The 27659-nt window shown below is 36.9% G+C and overlaps 3 protein-coding genes and 1 pseudogene across 4 annotated transcripts; 2 read left to right on the top strand and 2 right to left on the bottom strand.

Moving 5' to 3' along the window:
- The first annotated feature begins 5311 nt into the window (after window positions 1–5311).
- On the top strand, window positions 5312–11989 carry LOC125479294 (cytokinin dehydrogenase 5-like). The gene is made up of 5 exons (XM_048588460.1): window positions 5312–6496; window positions 7619–7746; window positions 8423–8698; window positions 9889–10151; window positions 11481–11989. Exons 1-5 carry the CDS (start codon window positions 5905–5907, stop codon window positions 11836–11838), a joined length of 1617 nt encoding a protein of 538 aa, XP_048444417.1. The 5' UTR covers window positions 5312–5904; the 3' UTR covers window positions 11839–11989.
- A 553-nt stretch (window positions 11990–12542) lies between these two features.
- On the bottom strand, window positions 12543–16297 carry LOC125479295 (annotated as a pseudogene).
- A 1146-nt stretch (window positions 16298–17443) lies between these two features.
- Window positions 17444–20094, bottom strand: LOC125479170 (probable ubiquitin-conjugating enzyme E2 18). The gene is made up of 6 exons (XM_048588239.1): window positions 19808–20094; window positions 19634–19737; window positions 19433–19535; window positions 19097–19160; window positions 17793–17881; window positions 17444–17689 (listed from the first exon to the last, which is right to left on the bottom strand). The coding sequence occupies exons 1-6, from the start codon at window positions 19835–19837 to the stop codon at window positions 17594–17596; spliced, it is 486 nt and encodes a 161-aa protein (XP_048444196.1). The 5' UTR covers window positions 19838–20094; the 3' UTR covers window positions 17444–17593.
- Window positions 20095–23750: 3656 nt separating this feature from the next.
- LOC125479314 (BEL1-like homeodomain protein 3) lies at window positions 23751–27279 on the top strand. 2 transcript variants are annotated; one of them, XM_048588504.1, is made up of 5 exons: window positions 23751–24257; window positions 24551–25550; window positions 25655–26031; window positions 26127–26187; window positions 26474–27279. In XM_048588504.1, exons 2-5 carry the CDS (start codon window positions 24681–24683, stop codon window positions 26936–26938), a joined length of 1773 nt encoding a protein of 590 aa, XP_048444461.1. In that variant the 5' UTR covers window positions 23751–24257; window positions 24551–24680; the 3' UTR covers window positions 26939–27279. The 2 variants fall into 2 exon arrangements, with proteins under 2 accessions (XP_048444461.1, XP_048444462.1); XM_048588505.1 differs by having other exon boundaries at window positions 23751–24454.
- Window positions 27280–27659: the final 380 nt, after the last annotated feature.

Genomic DNA, 27659 nt, shown 5'->3' with positions numbered 1-27659 from the left:
TGGGATTTGAATGCCATTCGAATCCAAATTGTAGGAATTCTAGGGATCTTTTCATCTTAATCATTCATTATGGATCGTGCAGTGACAAATCATTTAATTTTTTTTATTTAAAATTAAACATAAATAATACGTGATGAAAATTAATCACACGATATATAATAAACTACTAGAATGTAATAATCTTTATTATCCCGACAAAGCGAATCCAAAGAAGATCCTCTTCCGAGGAAAATGAGTCATTTCCTTTTCTCCACTCTCTCGGAAGCCCCCTGCATCATGGTTTTCTATACTGCACTTATGTTTACGTGTTAACTTCTTAGTGAAACTATATAATGTAGCTGACCACGTGTCAGCTCCATCGAAGTTCCTCTTCGATACGCATACAGCCTGCAAGAGTAGCATAAATCTGTTGAACAAAAAATTAAAGGGGCATAGCATGACCACCTAAATTGGTAGCTCAGCCGTGAATAGTTAAACTATCGCAGAATGCATGTGCAAGCAAAACATGAACACCTTGGTAGCTCGGCCGTGAATGGTAAAACTGTCGCAGAATGCATGTGCAATTTATTGAGTACACTATTTGCATGCAATGAAACGAAATGAATGGTTACAAAATTAGGTTAGCTTTGGACCTTGGCCAGCTTGTACGTACTCTGTACTATACATTAATTATCTTTTGTGTATCTTGTGAACTAGAATTGTCTTTCTACATATTGATAGATACGTTTCAATACTGAATCAACTAATTGACACTATGTAGAGTAATTCAAATTTTTATAAACACTTACGACTTCTCTTTTTTTTTCAATGTTGGATTTACTTTCTAATTTATGATGAATACACCATCACGAAGTAGTCAATACAATGATATTATCTATTCCGCTCCATGTACAGTGCGAGGGGATTCCCCTGGAAAAGACTTAACCTTTGCCCGCATGATTCAAGAAGAAATTACAAATATTTAATTTAATATAATACTATATGGTTTTAAAAAAGGACTAATTAAGCTAGTTTGCATGCACTGCATGGTGCTTGGCAGCTTTCTCTCGTTTATAATATGGTAAAGAAAAATGGGGAACCAATAATGATAATGAAAACAATAGGGAATGAATGAGCTGTTCATCATGTAATTAAAATCATCAAGACCCGTGGAAAGCAAAATTTTTCTCACTTCTGACATGCATCCTTACAGTCTAATCACGGTTTTAATTGCAATTAGGGTTTTAATACGCAATATAACTGTGATTTAGCTCCCTTTAATTATAATTTTTTGAAGGAAAAGGTTTAAGAATCTAATCTAGGGAACAATTGGTGTCAGGAAGGAAAAGAGGCTGCTATGTTATAAACTAACACAAAAGCAATTGTGTTTGCTTTCTTGAGCACAGCTTTGCCTGTAAAGTGACCCTTGTGTAGGACCTTTGTTGCCTCATTGCTCTGCACTTTGAGGGAGAAAAAAAAAACTTTTTGTTGTAAATTAAAGACGAGTTTAAACTCAAAAGCAAAAACAACATGAACGAATCATAAAGCAAATAGACAAAATGGCTTTCTCCTTTTTTAGACGCACAAAAGATAGAAGAAGAAAAGAGATAGAGAGCCCCCACTTCCACTTATTTGCCAAACTTTTGTTGAAAAGAGCAATTACAGCTTACAAACGAACTCCTATCGATTAATATTATTAATTTTATCATTGTCACTTTAGTTGGTGTTTAAAACTGCACTAATCGTTCTTATAGTTTAATCCCAATTGATTATATTGAAGGAGCGAGGAGAGGAATGACCAAAATGGTAAACCAGACCTCATTGAGGATTTGAGATTCCTTTTTCCTTTTGGTAAAGTGGGATTAAGTGTTACCTAAAAAATGAAGTGGATTTTTTACACAATAATGTTTAAAAAAAGAGTATAAGTTCATATATATTTTGTTTTTTTTTTTATTCAGCATGTTAATAGAATCACAATTCGAGCAGTTAAATTTATACAGTATTTGATGCATATCATTGAGGCTTAGATAAGTTAAGATACTAGAAGATTAAGGATGAACGTCCATAGTTTAGATTAGAAGAAAATGAGAGGATGACTGTCAATTTGCTCTATTTGCATGATTGTTTTGTTTTTGTTATTTAGTTTCCGGTTGCTTGATAATTTATATTCCTTATAAAATATTGGCGATTATATTTATAAATTTGGTTTTATTTCTAATGTTAAGATAATTGGTCATAGTTAACTCTCATTATTTATAAATTAATGGGGTCCTACGCATGCATATATATCTACGTACAGTCCAAATTGGTTGCTGACTTAAACAATTGGGCATTAAAATTGTTAGTACACAAGTTTGTTTGTGTTGGTCTTAGGACAGGACTCGTGTTGCAATCCCAAGTCTGAAGGACATTGGCACTGTTAACACACCTCTTCTTGTCGACAGATTAAACGTGGATTAATTCATTAAGCCAAATTATTTAATGATAATTGTACAACCAAAGCTTCTCATATCTAATCCGGTTGGATTTGGCTACCCGACAGAGACAAGACTTCTTGTCAAGACTCAATCTTGTGAACAGAAAAGGGCAAGTGTTGATTTGGATTTAACAATGGGAATAATTTGGAAGTATTTTCCTCGTTTAGGACATTGATCTGACAAATGGCCATCAACTTCAAATGGAGGTCAAATTTCATATACAAGTTCTTTAATTTGTATAAATATACGACAGTGTCGTACATATACTTATTTTTATTTTTTTTATATCTTGTTCAACTTTTTGTTGTTTTTTTTTTATTTTTGGTTATATTAGATGTTAGATTAGTCATCGACGAGACTTGAATCCATGTCATTATACAAGAGCTCAACACATTTTTATCACTGTGGTAAATGGTCACTTGCCAACTTTTTGTTGTTAGATTAAATAAATTTAAAAAAAATTAATAATAAAAATTAATAAAAGTATGTGAAAATTAAAATTGAGTATGTAACTATACTACAAATATTATTATGGGAGGTTTCACAAAAACACTCCCGGTATTGTTCATTTTTAACTAAAAACTATATTTATACATTTCTCTGATACTATTTACTTTACTTTTAAAAAATATTTTTTATTGAAAAAAAAGTTTTTTTGGACTTTTAGTTAGTTTTCCTTATTATAAAACCAAGCAAGGGAGCTGGGTCCAACCATTCACACCAAGAAAGAAAATGAATACATGCGTCCCCATTTCATGTGGGCTTGTTTAGTGGAAGAAAATGAGATAGATTATAGGCACCACTTGATTTTATATTATCAATGTCATTCTCAACAAAACCCCAATATTTTGACTCACAGAAAGATGATTTCTACGTATATCCATGTTGATTTATATATTTTTATTCAGGGTCCGTATATGGTATCTTATTGAAAAATAAGGTATTAGTATAATTTGAACGTTGAAATTATAAAGTTGAACTCAAAGTTGTACCATTTAATTTTCTTCGTACTATTTTTCTGACTCATACGAAAGAAATTTTCTATGCACTATTTTTTTTTTTATTATTTATTTCAAATTTTAGAAATGAAGAAAGGTATTAAGGTAGAAAATGAGGGTGTTTACTTATCAGAAATAGGAATTAAAATCATTTTGATTCTTGATTTCCCAATGTTACTAAATTATGGATAAGGGAATCATTCCACTCCTTAATTTTTTTCCTACTTTTACTTACACATAAGAAATTAGAAAAGTGAAAATTTCTCCCTAAAATCTGTAATAAAATACCAAAAAATAAAAAATCAAATCGACTGGAGGTGATTAGTTGTTTTGATTCACAATCCTTATTTCTTCTAATTTTAAGCTTTCCGATTCATTTTTCCATTTTTGTTGAGTAAACATATTAGACCTCGACCCACACGTATTTCCAACACCATATTTCCGTGTGCTAGGGTTATATTTTCACCATTGACCTAGTTTAATTATTATGAACCCTAATTATTCCTTACTGGCGAATGCCCATTCACGTCTGTAATGAAAGACAAGTGAATTAGACAAACTATTATTACGTGGTCCAACAAGTGTCTATATATATCAAAGCTCAAAATATGCACTCACTGATTGGATAATCATTTTCATTCCTAGACAAAGGTGGAAGAGTTGTCAATTTGCAGAAAGCTTTCCTAAACAGTGACTTCTTTAACCAAACAATGGTTTTACACCGTAACTATTTCATTTCTTTGTTATCTATGGAGGTTTTTAGGTTGTTAATAGCGTAACTTGAATACTTGAATATATATATATATATATATATTCTCAGATTTGGGTCTCAACCAATTAGCTAAAACAGTATGCACTCTCCACTACTTTCAAAGTTGAATCTTCCTTCACATAGTTTAAATAAAACTTAGTATTGAATATCATTTGGTATAAAAAATAAAAGAAAAATAGAAACTACAATCTTGGTATGAGAATCGTATTCTTATCCAAGAAGCTGGGTAGGTGTTCCTAAACTGCAAAGACTTGACTAATATAAGGGCCACATCCATTAAATTCTTATATTTATAACCAACTAATTATTTGCGAAGACTTGATACCAATCTAAGAAAAATCCAGAAGTGGGTGCCAACAATACCCACTTGGGAAATTGACATCGATCTAGCTATGTCATCACTTATAAATTAACCTAGAAGACTGACTAATTTCCAAACACCCACTTGTTGTTTTATGAATGTTTTTAGTTTGGAAAGAATGAAAAACCATAATTAAGTCCATAATTAGTCATTTGTAATCTAAGCTTTAGATTCTGCGATTTTCTTAGAATTAATTTAATTGATAAAATTTCTGGTTGTGTTGTGTAGTGTTGGTTTGATATGGATTGAGAGGGAGGGAGGGAGGCTTTCACAAAGGCCTAAAGAAACCCTAGCAGCTAAAAAGAAAGGGAAGGGAAGGGAAGGGAAGGGAGAGAGAATCTTCAAATCTTTATTGGTTGCTGCATTAAGCTGAATCGAACACCGTCGCAGTGGTGCTGCACCCATGTGAAGGTTCCCTCCCTCGTGTCCCCACACAGATCCTCCGTATCCACATGTGGGCCCCCACCATCCCTTCCCTTCCCTTCCCTTCCTTTCTTCCTCATCAAAGCAGGATCCCTGGGCAGTGCATTGGGTAATATGGTAATGGGTCATGAGAAAAAATCTTGGCTAGGGTTATACTTTTTTACCAAACAAAAAAATTATTACGTACACGTGTTCTGAACTCTCTCACTTGAACAGACACGTGTCCTCGGACCCCACACCCCGCTCCACTCTCTCATAGAGTCCCTTGTCCTTTAAATTGAGGACCTGCATGTTATATCCTAGACACAAAAGAAAGAGATACAGTCAGAAACTCTATATAATTTGTTGTTTGTTGCCTCGGAAAATTGTAGAGTGAGAGAAGAAATATTAGCATACATATATTACCTGCAGTTATCTGCTAAAATATTATGCAGTATATATATGTATGTGAGTGTACTTGCGGTCTTGTAACGTGAAGAAATCGAGTTCTGGAAAAGAACGAAAGAAAGAGAAGCTGATCGAATCTGTTCATGTTGCGTACAAAATCTTTAAAGCGAAATCAGCCTTACGTTATCTCCAGGACTACCCACATCCCCCTCCTTCCCTCTGCCCCAAAGATTTTGTTCCTTCTCATCTTTTGCTTAATAATTTCCCACAATTTTCGTTAATTATTTCCTCTCGCTCTGTCCCTCGCTATATATTTAGCTAGGGTACGTATAGCTAGCTGCCACCACCGCCACCAACTTCTCTCCGCCGTTGTCCTCAGTTTTCTAATCCTTCATCCTTCTAGCCGCCGCCTCCTCCTCCATTATGTAGCCCTATACCTAATTCATCATTTTAAACCAAACAAAGAAAATCAAGATCAAGAACAAGAATAGTAACGTACTCGAATACATGGCCACTACCAAGCTTGTTTTATTAACATTCGCAATCTGTCGACTTATTGTCACAGTTGGTTTAACCGTGGACCCAACGGAGCTTCTCCGCCTCGTCGTCGAAGGACAGCTGAGCTTAGACCCTTCCGACGTGGATACCGCTTCGAAAGATTTCGGCCTGATGAGCAGAGCGGAGCCCTCGGCAGTTTTACACCCAGCCTCCGCCCAAGACGTCGTGGGACTGGTGCGGGCCGCCTACTCTTCACCGCTTGGGTTCACGGTCTCGGCCAGAGGCCACGGGCACTCCATCAACGGGCAGGCGCAGACCAATAACGGTGTCGTGATTCAGATGAGCGGGGGATCGTCAAGATCGGGGACGCCGGGTCAGGCGGCTCGGGTGTCGGAGAAGGGTATGTATGTGGATGCGTGGGGTGGGGAGTTGTGGATAGATGTGCTAAGGAGCACGCTTGAGTATGGACTCGCACCGAAGTCGTGGACTGATTATTTGTACTTATCAGTTGGCGGAACCCTTTCCAACGCCGGAATCAGTGGCCAAGCTTTCAATTATGGACCTCAGATTAGTAATGTTCATGAGCTCGACGTTGTTACAGGTTTGGATTATATATTTATCACCCATTTCTGGTATTTTGTTTCTCATGGTGCGTTTAATTTTCCTTCTTACCAATATCCAATTGAATATGCAAAGGTTTATTAGTAGAATAAAGTTAGTTCCTACCACATTTAGGACTCTAAAGTGGACTCTATCTATATATACGAAATTCGACTGTCTCGTATAACAGAAATTGTCGAACACTATATTTAATAAATATGATTCAAATAGCATCACTTGTATTTTTTATCGTAGCATCACTTGTTTTAAGATAATTTGTTTATATGAACAGTTGAGCAGAACATTGTTTTAGTAAGTAATATAGGTAGCTCAGTATTTATTTATAGTTCTTAATCATTTTCCTAATTGGTGTTTGCAGATTTTATTGAATTCTAAGATTGCCCATTTTACACTTCTGGTCATCTTCTTATGTCATGAAGGATGTTTTCAGTTTCAGTTTAAACTGTACACATGACCACATGAATATCTCTTTAAAATGGTTGTTTTTATATTGTTTCATCAGCATCACGCAGAAATTGTGGTATTTTATTTTGTTCATTAGTTATTTTGTGCAAATAAATTATACCACTATTTCACCAAATGTTTGTTTTAATATGGGTTCATTTAAAAGCACTTTTAAAATGACTGTAAGCGTTTTTTAGGAAAATATTTTTGGACTTCAAAAACACTTAAAAGTGCTTCTTGCATGAAGCACTTCAAGTGTTTTTTTTTAGGATTTACTTGCATTTTTACTAAGGATTTTCCCAAAAAAAAATTAGCATAAAAAACGTTTTTGATCATTCTAAAAGCACTAACAAACGATTCCCATAGAAGACTCGAAATGGTTAGAAAGGTAGTTTAATTAGTTATAAGTTAGTCTCCTTATGTAGCATATTAAACTTAATTATTATATAATTTTACGCCGTTCACATGGCCTCTTTTGTTATGTCTGATATAGTGACGATCTAACAATATTCTCACATTATTAGGTTGTTGTCGTTGTTGCCAATGAAACTGCTTGTCTTATATGATCTCATCATGCATGATCAATATATGGTAAATCTTCGAGTACATATATAATTGATGTATTGAAGTGATCAATATATGTCTTGTTTAACAACAGGCAAAGGCGAGCTATTGACATGTTCAGAAGAGCAAAACTCAGAGCTGTTCCACGCTGTTCTTGGTGGGCTAGGCCAATTTGGAATCATCACTAGGGCTAGAATTGCTCTTGAACCATCCCCCCAAAGGGTATATATCTCCCTTTCACATCAAGTCAATAATGATGTTTAGACACTTGTGTTTCAGCAAGTATGTTTGTTCTATGTGTCTAAATAGCATTAATCGTTTCTGCTTAATGGGTTTGAAAGTTTTGGTTGGTTTCACCTTACACTGTGTGAGTGGAGGAAAGACTTGTATTAAAAATCATTATCAAATATGTTAGTTTTGAATGTCCAAATAATGTTACTCTCAACTGCTTTGGTCGGTGTCCACCTTCCAAAGTGAGGAACCATTTCAGTGCCAGGAATACAGTCAGGTACAACAATTGTCATAATATACAATTGGTTGAAATTTTTTTTTCAGGTTTTAAACCAATTAATTGTATGATTACACTTGGTTTCGGGTTGTTCTCAATACACTGAAAAATCTCTCCAAAATGGGAGTGGGGGCACATACCTTGCAAAACTTTCCTAGTATTTGTTAATGACAAAACCTAAAAAAGCAAGGTATCATCTATCATGCATGACCTAATTAAGGGTTTTAAGTCCATGAATTGGAGCTTTTTTAACCACATTCAAACGGCTGTTCTATAGCTGGCAATGTTGTTGACGTGTCCTTTTGCTTCTTTAACGTGGTCTCTTTCCTATATCTTTTTGTTGCTACTTTATTAAAGAAAATAAAAAATTATTGTCGTTCTTGTCAATAGGTGAGGTGGATCCGAGTACTGTATTCCAATTTTTCGTCTTTTACCAAGGACCAGGAATTCCTCATCTCTCTGCATGGGCAACCCACCAGCCAGAAATTCGACTATGTTGAGGGTTTCGTTATTGTCGATGAAGGCCTCATCAACAACTGGAGGTCATCCTTCTTCTCCCCGAGCAACCCTGTCAAGATCACCTCCATTAATTCTGAGGGTGGTGTTTTATATTGCTTGGAGATTACGAAAAACTACGACGAATCGACCTCCGTTACAATTGACCAGGTATAAGTATACTCGTATTTACACTCTAATATGGTTTTATTAGGCGGTCGGTGATGTATTAATTAATCTGGGTTATTAAAAAGTTGCAAGTCCAATATAGTCGTAAAGTTTAGGCATGCAAGCCTAACTAATTGAAATGGAAAGAAAGAAAGAAAGAAAAGAAAGACCTATAGAATACGTAACTTAAGAGTGTTAAAAATACAAGAGTCATATATCGAAAATTTGACGAAGTAAAATACAATATATATTAAATAGTTCTACTTATATACTTATTCATGTTGTGTAAGTGGTAAAATACAAATTATCTAAGTAGTTAGTAATGAGTCGTCTGCCGTTGATAAGAAAAATTAATATGGAGTAACAAATATGAAATATATAAAAGTAATGCGTCAGGCCATTGTGTCGTGCATGTGAGAGATTTTTTAATATGCCAGAACACAGGGTAAAACGCCATGTCTTATACAGTTAGAGGATACTTGAAAAAGAAAACTTTCCTCCAATTGTAAGAGGTGGTGTTCGGCCCCGTGATTCGGGCACACAAAGATCTCTCCGTGTATGGAGTATGTAATATGCTAAAGCAACACACCAACTTCTAGTAAATATATATTACATTAGAATAAACAGTAAGAGCGATAATTGGTTGGCACACTCGGACTTTAGAGACTAATTAAAATCGTTTATGTGGTTGTTTAAAGTGCTTGCTTAGAGTAGCTTCCAAATTCCAACCCTATCATATTGCACATACTAAAATTTAAAACCAATTAGAGTTATGCTCTGCTAGATTGATTAATTTACAAGGGTGTTCCACTAAACCATAGATTATATGATTGAGATGATTAGTGTCTAAGTGTACATAATAATTAAAGCTGCTATAAAATATAACCAGACATTCGCAAGAAAACATGGAAGATCTGTTATCTATTATCCTATTCAAACATAAGATCGAATACACCTTTATTTTTCTAATTTGTTACTAATTGTATATTACTAAATCTAAGCCACGCACCCACCAAATATTCCTCTTGTTAATTAGAGATTTAAACAGAATAATGGAACTTATCCTGACAAAAGTAACAGTTCGGTAGCAGCTTTCTTTTAAGCAGACTGTGATTTTTTTTTAATAATAATACGTGCATTTAAAACAACAAATAATTAAAAACTGTGCGTTGGGAATATTTTTCTTATCGCAGGAAATAGAGGATTTGTTGGAAAAACTGGATTTTGTACCGATGTCAGTCTTCACGACTGATCTTCCATACGTGGATTTTCTGGACCGGGTTCACAAGGCCGAGTTGAAGCTCCGATCCAAGGGTTTGTGGGACGTCCCCCATCCATGGCTTAACCTTTTTGTCCCCAAATCAAGGATTTCTGACTTCGACGAAGGAGTGTTCAAGGGCATTTTGGGAAATAAGACAAGCGGACCCATTCTGATTTACCCCATGAACAAAGACAAGTGAGTTCCACAGCCTCAGATGCGTACATATATGCACACGCGCGCACGCACACACAAAAAACTATTATAATTATATAATGTTCTTTCCGCTGCATGCATGCCTCTAAATATAACGACATAGCTGTTTCATGCAACATGCTAGCATTCTGTTGCGGGTTTAATCTTCACCGATCTTCCTGTCTTTTAATATTTAATTATTTAATCTACTAACGCTATTGTTTAAGTAAAAAAGAAGATGCTTTTAAGACATTGTTAATCTTCCTAATAAACAATACTAAAGTGTGCATCTAGGTTGTTGCATTTATTGAGCCTAGCTCTAAACAGTGGTAATTATACTATAAAGGCAAATAGAATCTCTTGTGACAGCAGCTGCGCACCTCCTCAATAATTGAGAAAGAATGACCGGAGACTATGTAGATGATACCATAGTCTTGAGGATAAAATCCTCCAGATCATAAAGGTTATTAGGGTTGCTGTTAGGTAGGTTGGCAGAGATGCCATTATCTATATGTGGAGAAAAATTTAGGCAGAGCAATTTGGCTGGATCGTCGTGCACTTTTTCAAAGATACATGTCCCGCTGTATTTGGATGTCATCTTCTTGTGTAGGTACTGCTGCCGATGCACACACTTTTTTGAGAGTGACGTGACAAACTAGCTGATCGAGTTGCTCTACTGACTATTTCTCTTACAAGATGTGGATAATTTAGCACTTAATCTCCATGTCTTTTTGCTTGAGTTGAGTGCAATTTTGGACATGAAAACGTATATAATTACATATAGATTACAGTTGGACTTGGTCCAGGATCACAGGGCTGGTTTCTGACCAAAAAAACACAGTGCTGGTTTTGTTTTATGGAAAGAGTTCTCTCGGATTCATTTTACCTAATTCTCCTTATTAAATAATCTTAATCTTTAGAATTTAATCCAACGGCTACAAACAGGGACTCATTCTAAAAGTTATAATAGTTTTAGCCGTTAAATCAAATTTTAAGAGTCCGGATCGTGACGGTTCATCGTACATTGTTGTCAATTTTCGTTAGGTACTATTTATATTTATTTTTAAATTTTAAATTTTAAAATACTTTTGTACGATGTATGATTACGATCACATGATCCATACGATCCCAAAAAAAGAATCCGACGAGAATTGCTCTCCAAACGTAAAGATTCCCATGTTGGGAGTTTTACTGATGGGATGTTCATTGTCGTTTTAGAAGCTCAGTTCGAGAAACTTTGACGTTAGTTATCAAAGTACAATATTAACACAGCCGTTAATTCCCAAAACATGTTTCGCTAATTGTCGTTTGTCTGGTTTTGATTCTGTGTAGGTGGGACCAGAGTAGCTCGGTGGTGACTCCCGATGAAGACGTTTTTTACCTTGTGGCGCTGCTAAGATCGGCCTTGGATACCGGGGACGAGACCCGCACCTTGGAGCACTTGACCAATCAGAACCGTCAGATCCTCAGATTCTGCGATGATGCCGGGATCGAGGTGAAACAGTACCTCCCGCACTACACTACGCCGGAGGAGTGGATGGACCACTTTGGAGATAAGTGGGACCGGTTTTACCAGAGGAAGATGGAGTTCGACCCCCGGCGCATTTTAGCCACCGGCCAACGTATTTTTAGCCCTTCATCGGGTTCTTCTAGTCTTGGGGTTGGTGGTGATAAATTGTCAGTTTATTGATGAACGAAACGCACAGCTTTTAGGGTTAGTCTTGTACATGTAAATATTTTGGATGAATTTTTTTTTAGGGAGTTTTAACGTTGAACTTCCAGTACTGTTTATTTTTAATGAAAAATCATATTTTTATCTATCCACTGCATCTTTATTGTCATTTCTCATTAAAACTAAGGTTTTTTTTGAACTTTTCGTTAATTTTTCTATTTTTTTTATAATCAAATGGGTACTTGTCGTTAGAAAGAAAACGAGAGGAATTTTTTGGAGTTGTTCAGTCTAGATGCCCGGATCACGTGATTTTCTGCCCGAGGAGGGACTAGAGAGGGTGGATGGGGCTGGAATATAGTGGTGGGACTGGATGAAATGTTTTTGTGTCTTTGGTTGTAGAGGTGAGGTGGCACCACCATCCGTACTGAAGAATTTCTCGTCTTTTACGGTTGTTCATCGAGGGCGAGAAGCGAATAGTGGGCCCGGGCGGGGTCCAGGACCACAATCTGCATGTCATGTGCCGCATGCAGCGCCCGTGATCGCGACAGCCCAGTCCGGTTTTGTTCAAGGACTTGGAAGTCTTTGTCCTCAACCTCTTCCACATAAGCTCGTTCCTGTTCAATGGCTCCATCATCCTTCATGGTTTGTAAAATTACAGTTATACCCTTCTTAGAGAGGTCTCTATGCAGAAGTAGAAGAAAACATGAAGTACAGCCTTGCAATTAGAGAAAATCAAATTTAGTATAAATTAAATTTCAGTATACAGAAATGTGAATGCAGTACACGTTAAGTGAAATCTACTCGCAAAATACGTGGTCCGGCGGTCTGCCATTAACATATAAGGTTTCACTTCTCTAGCTGTGGCTTGCATGGATCTGCATCACTCTGTGAACCAGGTTGCTTCCCGAATTGTTTCAATGCGATTGAATATATTGTTTTCCTCCGAACTGATGTCCCGTCGGCCACTAATTTGACAGCCTACATATGTACATAAGAGTTGTCAAACCCCTCAACCCCTCAACAGTTCACGATCAACAAACGGAAGAAAAGATAAATTCTTCATAATCTTTCAAAACTTGGAAAAGGCATACACACTTCTGTGAAATAGACTAATATCCGATAACGGAAATAGGAGTCATTACCGTAGAAAGACCATGCCCACTTGAGATCAAATCTCTTAACTCATCCTCAAGCTGGGACTCTGAAGGAGCTACAACCGGAGAATTTTCCTTTCCTTCAATTCATACTGTAATTTCACCTTTTGGCTGGTAAGTAGAAAACGCTTCTGCAGCTTCCCCCAATGTACCCCGCCAAAACTGACAAGGCATCAAATTTAGACACACATCGTAAAATAAGTCAAGATCACAGGACGAAATCAACAGAATAGCAATTATTTGTGAAAGAACATGCTAGCATTTGAAAAATTAAAAACAAAAATATCAACAGAATGGCAACTTTATCACTGAATTTGAACTTAATAGGAACACGGCAAATAATATACGCATATCGAATTAAGTACATTCATACAAGTTGTCCAGCTGACTTGTTGAGTTATTCCCCAATGGGATCTGGGTTCCGAGAGGTTCAAATCACATTGCCAAAACATTAGTCAAGTGAGATCGGCCTGTGCCTAAAATGTCGGACGAGCAATGCAGAGCCCAAAAGAAATTACAGAAACAGTCTGCTTGGGCAGAGCAAAAGAAATTGAGGCTGTAGTCTAACACATAAAGAAAGCCAAATGTGTAGAGTCTGAAACTTAGCCTACAGACAATCTTGAGCAACAAGTTTCTACTGGCATTGGCCAGGCATGCAATTTTTTACAGAGACATTGTCCATATTATCAGTTACTAGTCTTCGGTATGCAAAAATTTAAGAAGTTATATCATCAGAAAGAAGACTTAAATACTACTCATAAATTAGTTCAATTTTCGTTTCTTGATAAATTACGTAGTGGGATTTAAAAATGGTTAATCGCATGAGATTCTTCACAAATGAAATGAGGAAAATAATGTATAACAGATATAAATAAGAGACATCACCATAAGCCTACCTCTTCATGAATTTTTGTAATTTCACGAGCTATGACACATTTTCTGAAACACAATTACAAAATCACCAAATCAGTAATTTTGTAAAACCACTAAATCAGTAAAAGTGCATAAATCTATAAATGGAAGTTCAATTTGTAACTCACCATGACAAAAACTAATAAACAATCATATCAATGAGTTAGTGAGGGATAAAAGTACAGAGTATAGGATCTTTTAGTTTAAATACTAATTCTACAAAAACTTTTAGCCAAAATACCATGTTTTCAGTTTAGGTACCAATAGAAAAGTTGACCAAAACAATTCCGTAAATAATACTATAACTCAAAATAATTACATGAGTGCCACTCAATCCTACCGCGTTTTTTTGACCGGCCAACCTTTTCCTATAACCGGTTAATCAAATTTTCTGGCAACTGACCGATCAAATTTTCCGGTCTCATTGTCACTGTCCAACAGTGACCTTCAAAAAAAACATGTTAACTAATGAATTTTCTCATAAGTTTTCTAACTTTATTGTTTGTATACATGTGAAAAAAAAAATAAACTCAAACATCAAAACATAATGGGGAGAAAGCTTATAGGTGTATTTTCTCACAATTTGTGGCTTAATCCAAATAGAATGGGAAGGGATTGGTAGTTTTTATTGAAGTTGGTATTTTTTTTTTTCTTAAAACCTTTATTAAAATTGATTTTTAATCAGAAGCCTTAAAAGTATTTACCTTGAAACACCAAAAACTGAAGAAGTCTCTTCAAGAAACTGCTGAAGTTTGTGGGGAGGCACATAGAATATTTGGGTCGTCCCCTCATTTGCTGAAACCGTCAACCTCTCTCTTCTAGATCCAGCATGTTTAGAGAGAAATCCAACTGCAGAAGTATAATCAGTTCAGAGTTCTATATACATCTTGTCCCTCAAGCCACATCCACCAAGAAGAATATCTGCAACATCATTTCCATGGAAAACTTACCAAACGTAAACTCATCCGTGGACAGGCCAGAGGCAGAGAGAGCAGCCACAAAAGCGGACGGCCCAGGTATAGGAATAACAGGGATGTTTTCATCCACGCACAGCTTTGCCTGCAGCAAAACTTGATATCAATTGCACCGCTACATGATACATATATATCTAAACCATATCCGCAATAATATACACTACATTACTCCAAATTCATATTGTCCCGAATGACTAAACAATTGACAAAATCAATTCAAGCTGATACATGATGAATTGCTTGGTGTAAAAGTAAAGAAAACTAAAGAAGATGGGGAAGCACCTCACCAATTCCGTAGCAGGATCACTGATGCCCGGCATCCCAGCATCGCTTATGAGCGCCACAATTTCGCCTTCCTTCAACCGCTTCAACACCGTACACTACATTACTCCAAATTCAGATTGTCCCGAATGACTAAACAATTGACAAAATCAATTCAAGCTGATACATGATGAATTGCTTGCTGTAAAAGTAAAGAAAACTAATGAAGATGGGGAAGCACCTCACCAATTCAGTAGCAGGATCACTGATGCCCGGCATCCCAGCATCGCTTATGAGCGCCACAATTTCGCCTTCCTTCAACCGCTTCAACACTGTTTGTCCCCTTTGAGCTTCATTGAATTTGTGATAGCTCAGCTGTAATCTAAAAGCATAAATTAAAACCACTAAATCTAAAAGCCAACCAAAATTACCCCCAAAAACTCCCAATTCACTTACAAGGGGAGTTTTGATACTGTAATGGTGGAGCAGCTTCCCCGAATGCCGAGTGTCTTCGGAAAGTATTACATGAGCTGAATTTAACACCCGGAGAGCCCTGCATTGGCGAAATTCAATTCGATATCAAATTAAAAAGTGAAGAGAAAAGGAAAACATTGTTTGTAACTTTGTATGTAGAAATTGAGCGAGCACCGTAGAGTGATATCTTCGAGGTTTCCGATCGGAGTTCCGACTAGCTACAGACCGGGTTCAAGAGGACCCTGCAACCGAAACAGCATTCAAAAAACAGAAACTTTACGGAAAAGAAGCAAAATCATGCATTTTCATCAACCAAAAAGGAAAACTGACTGATTGAATTCTGCAAAAGCCAAGAAATTGAAATTAAATTGAAGGAGGAAGGACGGTTACTTGTTTCGACGGCGGTTGGGGGATTGAGTCGGTGAGTTCGGCGGAGATTTGAGGGCTGGAAGAACAGAAGGGGATTATGCTAACTTTATTGGGGCAAACGGAGAGCGAGTGGAGAGACGGCTGCGCCATCGGAGCCGTCTGGGTAGGGAGGAAGTTCGAGAGTCCGGGGCGCCGCCATGAGAAGGAAACCGCCGTGAAAGGAAGTCGTCGCGATAGCATTTGTTCCCCAAACTAAACCTCTCGCTCGTCTTTCTTAGTGGAGGGAAAACACAGCTGAAGCGAACCGTTTTGGGATATTTTTAGAAACGACAAGTGAACAAAGACGCTGATTCAAAGAACGAATAAGACAATAAGAAACGATATTCAACACTAATCTACTTAATTAAGGTCGATGCAAAAAGTTTTCAAGTTTTAAAGAATTTGTAGCTCAATTGATTAACAGTAGTAAAATACCGTCACCTTGTATCAAAAAATAGTTAACTCAGTGCGATTGCCGTCATCCCGGTGTATTAAAAACAATTGACTCGAGACTGATAACATATTTGAGATTTTTTTAGAATAATCAAAAGTAGACCTGACATTTCAAACCCGACCCGACTCGTCCCGTTAAAATGAGTATTCGGGTGAGTGTTTAACGGGTCATTTTGGATGAACCAGCGAAACCTGTTAACCATCCGTTAACACCCGTTATTGAGGGTTTTTTTTGTAATTTCAATAGTCAATAATGAAACCCTCACTCCGAGTCTCTATCCCATTACACAGTCAAAACTCAAAAGCCCTTATGAAACCATCTACCATAAAAACTTAGGGCCGTTTGATAACCATTTTGTTTTTAGTTTTTCTTTTCGCTTTGAAAACTGAAAACAAAATGATTATCAAACGATCGCTTTGTAATCTTATTAGGACCAAAACGACACAAGTCTAATTGATCAACCAAACGGAGCTCACCATTTGTATAAGCAAGGATGGAGACATGATATTTGACACAAGGGCGGAGCTAGAATGTTTTTCTTGAGTGAGCTAGCTGAAAATAGTACTATAAAATCATGTTTATTTTTATTTTTTTGCTTATATAAAATTATATAATAATCAATATAAAAGAGCAACAATATAATATAAACTATTCTCAAAATTATAACCCTAACCGATAAATTCAAGGACCATATAAATAATTAACCTACTAATTAAATCAATAATAAGTAAATAAAGAGATTAAGAACGTACAAAGGTGACATTCATTGGAAAATCGCAACTGAAAGTAAGGAATTCCGGAGATAGGGATTTAATTGTGGATAAAAAAATTAATTTTCTTTTCTTGAGTAAGAAGCACAAAGGCTAAATGACATAGGATAAATGGTATTTTTCTCTAAATAATAAGATAAAGGGGGACTAGAGATAGACCTAATTTATCATTTTTAGCATAAAACGTATTATTTACTACCTACCCTTTACTAAATATACATTAAATAATAATTTGTATTGAAATTGAGTAGGTTATAAGCATGAGTTTATAGTACTCCAATAACAACATTGATTAAATAGTACTCCAAATCAAACCCCCTTTTTTTCTTTTATAAATAGTTAATAAACATTTGTTAGGTCATTATATTACACTTTGTCATCATGGAACCACCATCTCGTCTCCTTGGGAGATCTGCCGTTCCTGCAGTTCTTCACGTATCGATCGTTATCCGCCGGGCGTTGCTGCACAATGGTAAATTGCACGAATCAGGGTTGTGAGTTTGCTTTACCGAAGTAATGTAGGGTGAAGTAAGATCATCAAAATCTATGACTTCAACCACCATACCTTCTCCGTGGAACTCGATAACATGGACAGAATGCTGATACAGATTGAACTAACCGTCATGGCTGGGGACCATGAATCATATAGAATGTCTGCAAAGAAAAACACAATCCGTTACCGAAAAATGAGATAGCTGGTGCTCATTTCATCCTAATAATCAGAACCATCAGGTACGTAACAGTTTTGTATTTCATCAACAATAAATTCAAAATAATGTCTCGAATTGATCGAACTGATCAAACTGTGATCACCTTAGCCACGCATTTCACAGTGAATCAAGGATAAAAAGATGAAAGTTTCGCCTTTTTTGTTATCTTATCATTTCCGGCAACAAAAATAAGATATCTAGTGCTTCAAAAACCAAAGCTTTAAAAGCTCAAAACAGCAATGACAAGAATAGATGCAAACATAAGGGATGCCAAATGACTCCCAGCAGGCAGCACCTAGAAGATTCTATCCGGTGACCAAAGCCTCACAACTTCAGCTGTGAGCTTGGCAGTACCTCACGCGACCATGCCTCTGGACTCATTATTGTCGCTTACAGTAACCAGAATAGGAGTTGAAACTGGAATTTGAGCTCCAACTACGAGCTATCTTATTCCTGGTCCCTTCTTTATAAATTCATTTCTAGTTTATTTTCTTGTCAATCTTCATATCAAGTCAATTCAGAATATCACAACCTCCAACCAGGCACGTCCCAAGCTCATGTGTACTCACTACAGTAAGCACTGGAGGCTTGTGGGTGTGGAGCAACAAAATATATTACTCTACTTCTTTTAACTCAAATCCTGATCTGTTTTTTCAGGTTATGGTTGACCGGCATTGGACTGTACCCTCCAACATTTGATGCTAATGAAAAAATTGCATGTCATGAGACATTAGATTTCTATCACAGAACGCAAAATGAAACGTTCCAAAGGGCTAGTGCTATGATCAAAATGTTAGGTGACGTTTGCCTCAAGCATAGTTGCATAGAGAAGGATACTCTCCAAGGCAAGGCCAAATTCTAATGGTCTGAAAATTCAATAGAATTCAATTAAACTTATTATAAAGTTGCCTAACTTGCAAGCAAACATTGCGATGTAACGTTTGACCAACTTAACAACTAGTCATCATTTTGATAGAATGAAACTAACGATCGCACAGGTCAAAGCAATGACTCGAATAATATAACAACCATCTAATTGTCTACTTCCGTAAGAACAAAGTACGAATTCACGCCAAGACTTTGGTTCCATACCGGCCCAATACTGAAAACTAAAGATAGCGGAAAATACTAAAACAAAGTTAAAAGACAAGAACGGTACCTAAACAAATATGGCCATTGCTATAAATGTGGGGATGCAGAGGAGCCGGAGAGACAAAAATCACCTGAACACCGAAACAAACAATATAGAAACTACAAACCAGTCATTTAAGCGAAAAGTTTCAAATATAAATCGAACATTGTGCGCTACTAAGTTGCTAATCGTTCTGTATTCGCCAATTTTTTGAAACCCTGATAACTACACAACCACCAAACGATATGTATAAGTACTTAAACAACTTAAACCTAATAGTCAATCTTCGGTTTCGAAATAATTTTCTTGGCAGCCAAACAGCATTAAGAGAAAAGCAAAAATTAAAGTCTGAATCTTATGGACCTGTGGTGCTTCCATGGGGTAATGCTCGGGGAAATCAACTTGGAGCTGATACAATTCGTTAGCGTATAGAGTTCCCGGAGCTCCGGTGACTTCGATTACCCATCTTAACACAAAATTTCAAGGAAATAAACACTAATCACATGATTAATCGCAAAACAAAGGAGATTAACACTTTAAATTTAAAGAAATTGGAAATGGAACCTCTGAAGATTATCAGTGACTTTGTGACTAAAACCTGCCGGAGCATTCACCTGCCACTCCACCAGCTCTTTCTGCAGACGATTGCAGGCGATCTTGCTTAAAGCCTACGCACCCAAAAAATTCCATTAAAAATAAATAAATAAATATTTAAATTGTAGAGAGAGAGAAGTAAACCTTGCGTGAAGTGGAGGAGGAGCTAGTCATCGTTTCCGGAGAAAGTGGACACAGAGGCGGACGACGACGGCTGATTCGAGTGCTCCTCCCTACTCTCCTTCCTCAGCTAGCATTTGCTCTCAATTTTCTCTGAAAAAAATTCAGAAAAAGTATTTTACTTTATATGACTGGTCAAATTCGGGATCAGAAAATTTTCCAAAAAAATAAAAATTAAACTATATTTTATCAAAAAAGTGTTCACGCGTGCGAGCACCCGCCACTCTCAACAGAACTATCTCCGGCGGAAACAATTTTTTAATGTGTCAAAAACACGACAATAGATATAACAAGTATCATTAGAATTTTAGGAAAGGGATCCGGAGATGATCTATTTCCACTAAATCCACCAAATTTAGGATCTAAATCGTTGAAATTTGATGTAACGGTTGCAAACAGAACTATCTCTGGCGGAAACAATTTTTTAATGTGCCAAGTATCATTAGAATTTTGAGAAAGAGATTCGGAGATGATCTCTTTTCATTAATTCCACCAAGTTTGGGATCCGAATCGTTGAAATTTGATCCAACGGTTATAAACAAAAACTCCGTTAAAAATTATAATAACTGTAACCGTTAGATCAAATTTCAATTATCCGAACTTCGATGAGTTTGATAGAAAGGGATGGAAGAATATCTCTTTCCAGAATTTTTAGCCGACTACTTGTATATAATATTTATATTCCGAATTGTATTTCCGTTGCACAAAAAAATTTCTTCTTCGGCAGGACCCACTGATTACTGGAAGTTTTTGAGGTTTGGTTTTGCCACGCTGATAATATTTGATTGCGTAATCCGCGTGGTCGTTTACATATATATATTTTTTTTTGTGTTGGCGCAGGTCGTTGCCTTTATTTAATTTTAATTTCTATGGAACCAAAAGATATTCTCCTAATATAATTTCGATATCGAAAAGTCGCACCAAATCGAACACGTGGTCGTCTAATCTAAGCATATAATTATAGAATTAATAGTTTATTTTGTTTCGGTGAGAACTTTAACGAAGAGCTTTAGGTGTTGTTCACTTTAATCAAAAATCACATTTTTACATTAAAAAGTTAATTCTGGTACTATTTATTTTATCTTTTATTTTGTCATTAACGTTAAAATTCAAAGTTTTTAAGTCATTTTCATTAATTTTCCTTTACGATAATCATTAATTAGTTTCTTGTTTTAAGAAATATGATTACTGGTTTTCAAATGTTTGCATATGAACAATTGGGTCATTAATCTAAATTATAATTAGGTCCATTTGGTGGAGTAATATATTTGGATTATATTTCTGGTGGAAACAGTTTGGTTGGCAATTTTAAGACGAGGTTTTGAAGAGAAATAAATATATTGATGATAAAAGTGGAATTTTCAAAACGGTTATAATAAAAGAATTAGGTGAGACGAACTACAAATAAAGACTTGATCATTGGCCTATTAAAGTAGCCTTACCCTCCTTCCACTGGCACAAATGGTGAAAATCAAGACCCCAAAGTTTGGTCATTGAACCACCAAGCAACCTAATTCCTTCATCTAACAGTTAGTTGATGCCGATAGGCCTCGTACCAGACTATTATAGCGTCTCCGAAAAGACTTTCTAGATTATTTTTCTAATCACTTATTAAATTCGTCATTTGTTGGTGTATGGTGAGCATGTATCTTTTTTTAGAGTTGAATTTTTCAAACTTTTTTGACAAGACAATTTAATTAAACTTTAGAAAGCATTTATAAACAACTTAATTGCTCAAACTGAATTCAAAATTAATTTTCTCATTTCTTAAGTATAAGGTCCTTTTTAAAAAAAGAAGTAAAAGGTCCCAAATTTATGTTATGGCATTTATGACGGTTACCTTGAATTAGGGGTAAGCAAAAACACTTTATAATTTAAGGGTTTTTTTTAGCCAAAATAGTTCATGAAATTGTTATGACACCTCACTTTGGTTCATGATATTTAAGATCGATATAATTGGTTTTTGAGATTGTCTACGGTCAATTATTTTGGTTATTCTATGAAAAATTTGTGTTAAATTGAAGAAATCACCAATTCTAGGGGAGAGAATGATTTGACGAAAATACCCTTAACTTAACGGAGATTTCTTACGGAATGATCAAAATAATTGACCGTAGACAATCTCAAGACCACAATTTTAAATTTCAAGAACCAAAATAAGGAGTTATACCAATCTCAGAATCATTTTTCATAAAAAGCCTAATATAAGCTTTTTTAGGTTTGCAAAATCCATAAGTAGTTGCCAAAACAGGTAAAACTGTACCTTCATGTGCGCGTTATGGCGGGACCGCAATTGAGAGCTAACGCACCGTATTCGGTCGTTAATGTTTGGACCTAAACGCACCGTACTAGTCCTCCGACACGACAGCCAAGCTACCGACTACAAGGCCTTCGACTACATCCACACCTCACACGGGAGTTTGCCACTTCCACGTTTTCCACCCGCAACCTTTTATTGCATAATACCCCCTTATATTTTCTATTTTTGTGCAATTGACATTTGCTCTAAATAATTCACAATCAACCACTTGTACTTCATGCATTTTGACAATTTGGTACTTTCGTCCGGTATCATTCATATTTTTATCAAATAATGATCATGTGGCATTCAAGAAGACCTTTTTCAAAAACATCCTTGCGCGCGTGTAAGGTATGAGGATAACTAAGGAATATGTAATGGAAACATGTAGTTTAGGGGGCTAAAAAGTTAGATTTTGAGTTTAGTGGAGGGTATTTGAGCTGGGATTGACCCTGGTGAAGAAATATGTAATGGAAACATGTTAGATGGGCCTCGTGCTAGCCGTTGCATCTACTGTGATTTAGTGCATTGTGTATCACAACAATGTGACGGTTCAACGGTATGGATTATATTACCTTTGTAATCCAACCATGGAAATCAAGATTTGTCGCATGCTCACTAAAAATCTATTGGTGCGTTGGTCTTGGCCTAGGCGAGTCTCGTGTGTGATAGTCTGACTCGAATTAAGCATATAGTTCCCTTCCTGGTCTGGGTTAGTTTTACGGTTCCATCCTTACTCCTCTTCGTATCCAAAAAATTGAGTACCTAAGGGCCATGATTTAGTGTGGCGCATTATAAAGTTGTGGGCTCAAATGATGAGTATCCTACTATTGGAGGAAAAAACTAATCGATCCCACACGTATAGGTGATACTCTAAGAATTTAGATTTGTGAAGAGAAAGCAACCTCATAAGCACACAAATTACCCCCATTTGAGTGCATGTTGGAAAATGTTGATACCAATTCCAATCAAGGCCGAATAAATTGGTCGAGAGAAGCGATGCGCAAACTTGATCGTTTCAAAGAACTCGACTGATATGTGAATAGTGTGAAGCAAACCTCCCACACAACCAAATAAAGACAAAACTTAAAGTCACATGGTTGGAGTCGAAACACAAGAAAAGGTCACAATTTGCCTTGAGGTGGTGCATTTCATTATCGGCTTACTACTCATCACATTGATATTGTTAATAAGTCGCATTTAACTACCTATATGAACAACATTTGTGATGTTTTATAAATAAATAAATAAATAACACCTCTATACAATTAGTAGTGTAACCATCTCATTATACATTGTATTTTGTTTCGTCAAGTTTCCGACTTTGAATTCTCACATACTTACAACACTACATTGTCACACAACCTAAAGTTTAGATGATTAATTGTAAAATTAAAAAAAATCTATACCAGTTGAAATTTTCACAAACGTAGAAAAGTCTTAAGTCATAAACTTGCAATTTTCAAAAAAATAAAAATAAAAATAAATGAAGAAAGAAAATTGGACGACATTTACTTAACTCACCAACTGGTGGTTAGTTGGCCGTTGGCGTAATAACGTTTGATTGAACTCTCTTAAGCAAACAACCACCACCACCACCCGTCACCCTTCACCCGTCACCACCACCCACATTCCGCTCCCCTGCTCTCTCTCTCTCTCTCTCTCTCTCTCTGTCTCCATCTCTCTCTTTCTCTCCATCTCTCTCTCTCTCTCTCTCTCTCTCTCTCTTCATCTCTCTCTCTCCAAGAACTTTCTGCCTCTGTTTTCTCTTGGTTAGCGTATACATATTGCCAAACCAATATCCCCATTAAAAAAATACACAAAAAACAGAGCATTTGAATTTTAAATTTCTTCCGGGCATTAAAAAATTCAAGTTGGTGTTGATATTCGAATTCTTCGATTATTCAATTGGGCATTAAAATATAAATATACTCGGCCGAAGTAGGTGCCTTTGTTCCAATGATAAGGAGGTTGGTCTTCTTCGGGAAACATATCTCTCGGGATTCGTGTCCGTCTTCGATTCCGGAGAGTCGAAGAAGATAGCTCGACTTTTCTTCTTCCTCCCTTTTCTGCAACTCCCTTCAATTCTTCAAAGTTTCTCCATTTTTTTTTCTGGTAATTTCGGTTTCTTACTTCCCCTGCTGCTTCAGTTCTGACCCTTTTCTCTGTTTTCGATTTTAATTAATTATGTTGATTACGTTAGTATTTTGGCTATGAAATCAGTATTAGTTTCGGGTTTTTAGCATCAATCTCCACTGGTTTAATTAACCTTGGATTACTTGATTTTTGGGTTGGATTTTGCTTGTGTTCTGGTATGACCACTCTGCTTGCATACTTTCTGAATTGGGTTTTTGCTTTTGGTAATTTTTGTTTGGTAAATTTGATGAATTTCTTGTTTTTCTTGGTAGGAATCGGTAATTTGGTTAAACGGGTGTCACCAATTCGATTTGTTTTTGGTAAATTTTGGTTTCCGTCCCTCAATATTTACTCAAAGATTTGGAGAGACAGAGGAAGAAGAAGATACTAGGCTATTAAGCTATGGCTACGTATTTCCAAAATTTGAGTAATCAAAACTTACTGAACCCTTATCAAGGGGACGAGAAACTTCCCTCGTACTCCGAACCGCCCGGAAACATGATGATGTATCTGAATCAGGCTTCCTATGCCGCCGGATCCTACTCCCAGGTCTTGCCCGGCGGCAACTTCTCCCCTCAGAAATATGCTGACTCTGATGGGGGCAGGAGTGAAATGATGTTTATTCCTCCAACGAGTGATCCAGTCAGGGACTGTAACGTTGGCGGCGAGTCCTTGATTGGGAAACATAGTATGCAGGATCATGGATTGTCTCTTAGCCTTTCCACCCAAATTCCGCAACCAGTTTCTCTGCCTTCGTTTCAGTACCAATATCCGAATTCAAGTCTCTCTTCGGTTTTGAGCAATGCTCCAATGATAGGGAAGGGTGAGGAGTACAATCAGAGCGAGGAGTTTAGAAACTTTGAAAGCTTGGCATCGGGGTTATATGGAGGCGGCCATGAGGCTGTCAAAACACAGGCTTTCTACAATCCAATGTGTTCATCGGGATCCAAAGAAATGCATTCGGAATATGTGTATGACTCACTAGGTTCCACGAACGCTATGTTAAGCTCTAAGTACCTCAAGGCCGCACAACAGTTGCTTGATGAAGTGGTCAATGTCAAAAAGGCTTTGAAGCAATCTCATTTGGACAAGAACCAAAGCTTTAAGCGGAGTGGATCAGATGGTTCCAAAGAAACCGATGGGAATGATCAACATTTACCGAGGTCATCAGATCCTGGTGAATCGAGCACCATTTCTTCTGTCGAGTTATCAGCAGCAGAACGGCAGGATTTGCAGAACAAGAAGACCAAACTTTTATCCATGTTGGATGAGGTAAATAAGCGCAATTCGTAGAAACTTTTGTTAATGATTTGGTCGGAGGTCCTTTTTATGTTACTTATTTTGCAACGTCATCAATGGATATGCCGTTATTGCAGGTAGATAGAAGATACAAACAATATTACCATCAAATGCAAGCTGTGGTGTCATTTTTTGACAAGGTGGCTGGGAACGGGGCTGCTGGACCGTACACTGCACTTGCTCTCCAAGCAATTTCCCGTCACTTTCGCAGTTTGCGTGATGCAATCAAGGGCCAAATTCAAGTGACGCGGAAAAGACTGGGAGAGCAAGATAATTCATCGGATGGTCAAGGGTCAGTAATACCCCGCCTCCGCTACGTGGACCAGCAACTCAGACAGCAGAGGGCATTTCAGCAGCTTGGTGGATTGCAGCATGCTTGGAGGCCTCAAAGAGGACTTCCGGAAAGCTCTGTTTCAATCCTTCGTGCTTGGCTGTTCGAACATTTCCTTCTTCCGTATGTACTTGAGCACCTTTTTGCCTTAATTGAAAATCATACTTGCCAATCTCTTAAGAATTCACTGATTCTTGTGGTTTTTGGTGTCCCTCCAGCTACCCAAAGGATTCAGAAAAGATTATGCTTGCAAGGCAGACAGGATTAACCAGAAACCAGGTAAGATTACTTATAGTCTTCTTCCCGTTGCATCGCCATTTATTTTTTCCGTTATGGTTTCTTAACGTGCACGGTTTTGAATTGGGATTCAACTCTCAGTCAGTTCAAAATATGAACGTTAATACTTGGTCCTTTCTTTTCAATGCCATCAACATGACTACTCAATGTTGTAATTTCTTCGTCATCATTTGAATCTCGTAGCTTACCTTGAAATATTACATCACCAAGGCCATATGGACCCTTGTTTTGTTTGCATAGTGTTGTAACTAACATTGTTCGTTGTCAGGTTGCCAACTGGTTTATCAATGCAAGGGTACGGCTTTGGAAGCCCATGATTGAGGAAATGTACAAAGAAGAATTCGGTGATTTGGACACGGATGCGAAATCTTCACCAGAAAATGCACTCAAAGAAGCAGCAAGAGTTGATCTCTCAGCATCTGAGGACAGGAAAGAGGAGTTGCACGAAAGCCTGATATCCGCAACTGCTGACAGCATCGAACCAGGGCAAATGCATGACTCGAAGTCGGGTCACAGTTCCACATATGACATGCCAGGGTTGGATCATTTCACGGTTGGCAACGACGTGTCACTTGCATTGGAGTTGCGGCATTGCGAAGAGCACGATGGATTTCCTCCATCAACCGGATCCCATGTAACAGTGAGCGATGCGGCAGCTTCTTTGGATTGTCACTATGAGGATCCGGAGCAGCAACATTTGATTCAGGTTTGGCAATACCCACGCGTTACTTGATTTTGTAGTCCGAGAGGATTATCGCCTCCAAGTTTTGGGTGGTAAGCGGTCTCAGGCAATGATCGTCGAGAAACAGAATGCTTGTTTTGATGCTGTAGCAAAGGGGGTGTAGATGTAGATGTGTGTATGATACTGATACCAACTTGTAATATAACAGAGATTGGTGGAAGAAGAAGAAGAAGAAGAAGAAGCCTTAGGCATATTTGTAAACTATTTTTGTAAAGATAAAAGGTGAAGGAATATCTTGTGCATTCATTGAATAAGGAACCTGGAAACTCTATAAGTGTGACATCAAAATAATCTCATTTGGGAAATTAGTCTGATACAAGATTTACATGAAATCGGGTGTATAATCCAAAGTATTTGTTTATATTCTCATGTGACGTGTTGGGAGAGTATTTTTTTATAAGATGAAAATGTGGTGTATAACCAGTGTATTACGTGTTTGTGCAACTACACATACAAAAGTGAGACTGTTTGTTTTTTTTATATCAACCATGTGTATCCGTAAAAGAATGTTGCATATAGCTGGTCGTACACAATAACACATTCATATACGTGATATTTCAAAAGAGAGTAAGATATAATAAAATTTGTGTTTCTTGTCGCGTGATGTTCGATAAGAAACAAATCTAAAGAGATGTATATTGGCTTGTATGATAGTCTCTCTCATGGGACTATGAAGAAGCATATACTTATCCAAGCATTCGATTTTTCTGAT

Source organism: the organism of the source record quoted next, unplaced genomic scaffold (genome assembly GCF_019419815.1).
Source record: "Pyrus x bretschneideri cultivar Hongxiangsu unplaced genomic scaffold, Pyrus_bretschneideri_v1 Contig28, whole genome shotgun sequence".
Taxonomy (NCBI): domain Eukaryota; kingdom Viridiplantae; phylum Streptophyta; class Magnoliopsida; order Rosales; family Rosaceae; genus Pyrus; species Pyrus x bretschneideri.
The sequence above is the reverse complement of the archived record's forward strand: the minus strand, read 5'-3'. Positions and strand labels throughout refer to the sequence as shown.